Consider the following 6,593-nt stretch of genomic DNA (forward strand, 5'->3'; position numbering starts at 1 on the left):
AATGGAATATAGGCCACACATGTCAGGGGACCAGAGCCAGACTGAAGGTGGAATCAGTGGCTTCTGTCCTTCTAGCCCTCCTGGGAAAGGATGCTGAAAAGAGTCGAAATTGTTGCCCAGTCTAAAGTTTGAACTTCTACCTGAAGAAAGCAGAGAGAGTTGCACAAATAGACTTTAGCAAAGCTGGTAAATACACCAGATACATTTCAATTAATATATGACTCTCAGGGTCTGAGAGTCTCAATAAAAACTGTTTCAAACATGAGGCCTCCAGGAGGCTAGGTAGGGGCTGCAAAACTGCTAGATGAGGAGGGGATAACTACCACTCAAATGAGATAAAAATTAAAGTTTTAAAGTACAAGAAGAAAAATAAGTGTAATATATGCAATAAAAGGTAGTCCCAAATTGAACAACTAGGAACATTTATTCTTGAAGCAATACAAATAATAGAACAATCTTAAAGGATTTAAAAAGGAATTGTTTCTTTATACAATCCTGATGAGAATACAAAATGGTACCATTACCTTGAAAAACTGGCCGTTGATAAGCTTAAGGAAATTAAACATCCATACCCTTGTGACCTAAACATTCCATTTCTACCTATTTATCCAAGCTAAATAAAAATATATGTTTAAAAGACTAATATAAGGATGTTCACAGATGTATTTATAATAGTCCCAAACTGTAAACAACCCACAGAGGAGAATGTATAAGCACATTGTGGTTAACTCATACTATACAATACTACTGTATCAAACATCCATGTTGCAAACTGCCCATGAGGGCCACATGGCAAGGAACTGCAGGTGGCTTCGGGTAGCTGAAAGTAGTCGTGGGCAATAGCTGGTAGGAAACTGGGGCCCTCATTCCTACAATCGCAAAGGAATTAATGCTGCCAGAACCAGTCAGCTTGGAAGATGTCAATATTTCGGTGAGAAGTGCACCCCTGGTCCACAACTTGATATCAGCCTAGTAAGACACTGATTAGAGAATCCCATCACACTGTGCTCTGTGCTCAGGTATCTGACCTGCAGAAACTGTGAGATAATAAATTTGTGCTGTTTTAAGCCACAAAGTTTGTGATAATTAGTTATACAGCAATATGACATTAATATAGTGAGAAATCTTGTATGTACTATTCCTTATTACACTGAAGGTTCTAGCCTGGGACTGCCCACTAAACTTCCTGTGATGATGGAAATGTTCTATTTCTACATTGTACAATATGGTAGCCAGTAGCCACATATGGCTATGGAACACTTGAAATGTCTCTATAGCAATTGAGGAACTGAGTAGTTAATTTTTTTTTAATTTAACTAACATTTAAATAGCCATATATGGTTGGTGGCTAAATATAGTGGACAGTTCTAGCCAATGCAATAAGTAAATAAAAAGTCTAAGTCATAATTCTTATTAAAAGTTACACATTTTCATAATGACTAGACTGCTTACATAGACAATTAAAAGCAACAAATGCAAAATATTAGAACCCCTCAGGGAGTTTTATGGTTTGATATGTATAAGAAAGGAATGCAAAAAAATCAACAGTGTTTCTCTTCACCAGTAAAAGTCAAATAGAAATTGAAATTTTAAAGCAATCCTGTTAAAAATAGCAACTAAAGTTATCATCTGTATATAAATCTTGCTAAATATAATAGGAGAATTTTATGTAGGATATTATAAAAAATTTGTGATGACTATAAGTCAGAACTAAATAAACTGAGATATATTTTTCATGAATGGGAAGACGATACCATAAAAATGTCATATCTCCCAAAATCAGTCCATAAATTCAACATAATCCAATCAAATTCCCAGCAAGCTTTTGGTAGATATTTACAAGTGGTGATCTCACCAATACTAATGATGTTATAAAAATGGAAATAATTGTGGTGTTAGTGCAAGGATAACAAATACATCAGAAAGAAAATATCACCTACAGATAGATATAAGAAAACTTTCTGTATGATAGAGGTGACATTAAAAGCAAGTGGAGGGTAGGCGGGAAATGGCGACTGGCTGAAGGAGCTGGTTCTGTTGCTGCTGCGGGCTAAGCGGGAAAGACACCACGTGTTGCGCAGTCGGGACCATCGCCGGAGCCTGAGGACACTTCTCTGTCGTCACAGTTAGTTTTACATGTGGCACCCATAAAAGATGAGGCTGAGAACACGGAAAGCTTCTCAGCAATCAAATCAAATCCAAACACAACGCACTGCCAGAGCAAAGAGGAAATATTCAGAGGTTGATGATAGCCTGCCTTCAGGAGGAGAAAAACCACCGAAGAATGAAACTGGCTTGTTGTCTTCAATTAAAAAATTCATTAAAGGAAGCACACCCAAAGAAGAGAGAGAAAATCCTTCAAAACGGAGTAGAATTGAACGTGATATAGATAATAATTTGATCACATCAACACCAAGAGCAGGAGAAAAGCCTAACAAACAGATATCTCGAGTAAGACGGAAAAGTCAAGTAAATGGAGAAGCTGGTAGTTACGAAATGACAAATCAACATGTAAAACAAAATGGAAAATTAGAAGATAATCCTTCCTCTGGCAGTCCTCCAAGGACTACATTGTTGGGGACCATATTTTCTCCTGTCTTCAACTTTTTTTCACCAGCAAATAAAAATGGAACATCAGGATCCGATTCCCCAGGACAGGCTGTGGAAGCTGAAGAGATAGTAAAACAGCTTGATATGGAACAGGTGGATGAGATCACTACCAGTACTACTACATCAACTAATGGAGCAGCTTACTCAAATCAAGCAGTTCAAGTGAGGTCATCAATAAATAATGGTTTAGAAGAAGCAGAAGAAACAGTTAATCGTGATATCCCACCCCTTACAGCACCAGTAACTCCAGATAGTGGTTATTCATCAGCCCATGCAGAGGCCACCTATGAAGAAGACTGGGAAGTATTTGACCCCTATTATTTCATCAAACATGTTCCACCACTGACAGAAGAACAACTAAATAGGAAACCTGCCCTTCCATTGAAGACAAGAAGCACACCAGAATTCTCCCTAGTTTTAGACTTGGATGAAACACTAGTACACTGTAGTTTAAATGAGCTAGAAGATGCAGCACTTACTTTTCCAGTCCTTTTCCAAGATGTCATTTATCAGGTTTACGTGAGATTAAGACCATTCTTCAGGGAATTCCTGGAACGAATGTCTCAGATGTATGAGATCATTCTTTTTACTGCTTCTAAGAAGGTGTATGCAGACAAGTTACTGAACATACTAGACCCTAAAAAGCAACTGGTCAGGCACCGGCTTTTCCGCGAACATTGTGTTTGTGTACAAGGAAACTATATAAAGGACTTAAATATCCTTGGAAGAGATCTTTCAAAAACTATAATAATTGACAACTCACCACAAGCCTTTGCATATCAGCTATCTAATGGAATCCCTATAGAAAGCTGGTTTATGGATAAAAATGACAATGAACTTCTAAAATTGATTCCATTTCTGGAGAAGCTAGTAGAACTGAATGAAGATGTTCGACCTCACATCAGAGACCGATTTCGCTTGCATGATTTGCTGCCCCCAGATTAAGTACAAAGACTTGTCAAATCACTGAAGGGGGAGAGAATGCAGGACCCTTTTGGACTAAGACAAAAACATTGCCATTACTGTTGAAATTTTGCATTTTTGTACCCCGTCTTGCTTTTCTTATCTTGGTGCCCAATAATAATCAAGGGTTACAGAAAGAGACTTTATCTCAGATTGAATACATACAGTAGGTAGGCTAAAACAGAAGAGTCTTTAGAACTAGTGCAACTTCCAGTGAAATTTTTTTATGTACAGGACATCTGCAGTTTATAAAGAATTCTGTTTCTGCCACCAGCAGTTTGACCTGTAGTCACACAGGATTTTATGATAATAACAGAGATGAAAATGGACTTTTATTTTCTCTCTGTTTGGTGCTCTAAGTGGGTTTGTAGCCACTTTTCTGTTACTTTAAAATTCTCATTTCAACAGGAATGGCCAGTAAAAGTTGTTTTATTTTTCCTGTTAAGGTTTATAACCTTTTTACATTTTTGACCTGTATTAGATTAGAATTTCATTATGCATTCCTTTTAGTTGAGGCGCTTCATAGTTTTCTGGAAATAGTCAATTTTTAGTTTTTTATTATACATTTGAATGGCCGTTTTCCTGCTTTGTCTGCCTGCATATTGTATATTTGTTTAAAAATATTCTCTACTTTTAGTCCATGTAAGTTTCATTTAGAACATGCATTTATATTTTGTTTCTGTAATATTCTACTGTAGGTGAAATCTTTTCAAAAATCAAGAGACTGGGTAGATAAGAATATATGAATGACTAATATTCAAAAGATTTAAACCATTGTGATGGCATGTGTTCCCAAGTGGTAATATCTTGCAGTGGCACACAGATTTGATGGATAAAAGGTATACCTCAGACTTCACTGTGCTCACCAATCTTTGAGGAGAATGCGTTTGGTCACCTGTTGGGCTTGATTTGGTTACTGATGCCTTTGGTTTTCTCCAGGAATGAAGTATTCAGCACAGTGATTCAGTATTTTTAGTTACTTTGCATGGGCTGGTAGTACCTCTGTTATGCTCTCAGTTACAATCAATTAAAACTCTGTGTAACAGTCTTGGTACCTTACAGTAGCTATGCATAATCCTGTGGCACAGTAAACTCCCAAGCCACCAATGCAGTTAATATGTTCTCATAGTGGTTTTCTATGCTATATGAAAATAGTCTTCAAGCCTTGGTTCTCTAATGCAGCTACCACAAGAGGTTGATATTTTTATAGTGGCGTGTAATCTCTTTTTCGGGAGGCTTTTTATGGAAGGTAGAATTTGTAAAAGTTAGTATGCTTTGCCTCTCAACTGCATTATCATGCCACAGGCTCAGACTGTTTTTGTGTAAAGGATGTCAAAGAACGGCACTTTTTCTAAAGAGAAGTTTGATATTTTGTATGCTTGTTAAGAAAGTACAGTATTGGAAATTAAAGGTGGACAACTGATAATTGAGGAGTATGTCACTTAATTTTTTATGTATATTTACCTGTTTACTTGTACAACTTATTGTACAAATTACATGCAGCTTCATTTTCAAATGAATCCTTAAAATAAGGAAATCTTTTTAGGAAAACATTTAATTTTTGTATTTTTGATTTTAAAGGCATGAGTTATGTCAGTTTTCAGTGTATTAATGAAGATTTTAACTTTTCATCAGGTTGAGTGTTTTCTTACTATATTATCTGTTGTGTATGTAGTTAGCATATTGTGTCACTGAACTGTTTAAAAATCTAGCATGTAGAGCAAGCCTGTTTTGTGGAAAATCCTTATTCATTAAAAAAATAATCATGGCAGATTTTCTGCAAAAAAAAAAAAAAAAAAAGCAAAAGCATTTGCAATTCAGAATACTGGGGTTTTTTTTGTTGTTTGTTTGTTTTTAATTTAAAGAAAGGTATTTTGCTTGCAGGAAAAAAATACTACAGATTCATTTTAATGAGAATCTTTGAAATGTATTTATCTTTAGGGCATCTGGGCATCTTTATGCTGTTTGTCTTCTGTCTTTCTTGAAATAAAATGTACATATGTTACCTTTACATATGCTCTTGCTCAAAATTGTGAACCTGGTTACATTTCTCCTTGCTCCCTTTTTATGTTCAAACAGCAAAACCCAAAACCTATACAGGATCTAAACTTTCAGCTTGCATTATAATTGCTGAAAGCTTTTCTGATTAAGTAAATACAGTCTCAATGGGCTTTCCCACAACTAAAAGGGAAATGTAAGCACCTATATATACCACTGTGCCTATAGGCACTTTAAAAACAACTTTTAATCATCTTTTATTGGTAAAGCTGTTTTTGATCCCCTGCTAGGAGAGCTCCTTTAAGTTGACTGACAAATGAATCAAGCCTAACAAGATTCTGTAAAGAAATAAACTAAGGGAGAATTTTATATGGCCTGAGAAAATTTCTTGAGATCAATTCAATCTATTTTTCTTCATTACTTGATTTGAGTCATTTTAAATTTGTTATTAATACAAAATTTAAAATAAGTTATAGAGACAGTTATCCAGCTTCCTCCACTTTAAAATGTGTTATCTTATTACCCCTTCTTTCCTTTATCTGTTGGTAGATATTACCTTAAACATTTCCATTAATTAAATGGAGGTGTTTATGAATTGAGATGTGCCCAGCCCTTTCAGTTCACACAGAAAACATGAACTCTTAAAAACTGACTGTAGTAAATGCAGGAGAGATGGATACCTGATAAGACACAGCAAAAGTGACCTATATACACATTACGACTCTGAAGTACATATTATAATTGTGATATTTCCAGTGGTAAATGTCTGACTTTTAAAGACATTCTTTTAAATATTTGTATTATTGTTAGGATGTTTTAATCAGTTGTGTTTTTTAATTCCATGTACTATATGTAGCCCTAATCAGATTTATAGCACCATATTTCTCCTTGGGTCTTAAAAGAGAGTTGACAACAATTTAAAAGCATAAATTGTTTTATATTAGCTAGTATGTATATTTATTTACCCGATGGCTTTATCTTGTTTCCCAAAATTTTGGGGGGATTTGTTGAAAGCATTGTAA

At 35.3% G+C, this 6,593-nt stretch overlaps 1 protein-coding gene across 1 annotated transcript; it reads left to right on the forward strand.

The window, feature by feature from the left end:
* The first annotated feature begins 2,002 nt into the window (after positions 1-2,002).
* On the forward strand, positions 2,003-5,958 carry LOC130704785 (CTD small phosphatase-like protein 2). Its single transcript, XM_057528227.1, has one exon. The coding sequence runs from the start codon at positions 2,155-2,157 to the stop codon at positions 3,553-3,555; it is 1,401 nt and encodes a 466-aa protein (XP_057384210.1). The 5' UTR covers positions 2,003-2,154; the 3' UTR covers positions 3,556-5,958.
* The last annotated feature ends 635 nt before the right edge of the window (positions 5,959-6,593 follow it).

This window comes from Balaenoptera acutorostrata, chromosome 14, assembly GCF_949987535.1.
Source record: "Balaenoptera acutorostrata chromosome 14, mBalAcu1.1, whole genome shotgun sequence".
In the NCBI taxonomy this organism is placed as follows: Eukaryota; Metazoa; Chordata; class Mammalia; order Artiodactyla; family Balaenopteridae; genus Balaenoptera; species Balaenoptera acutorostrata.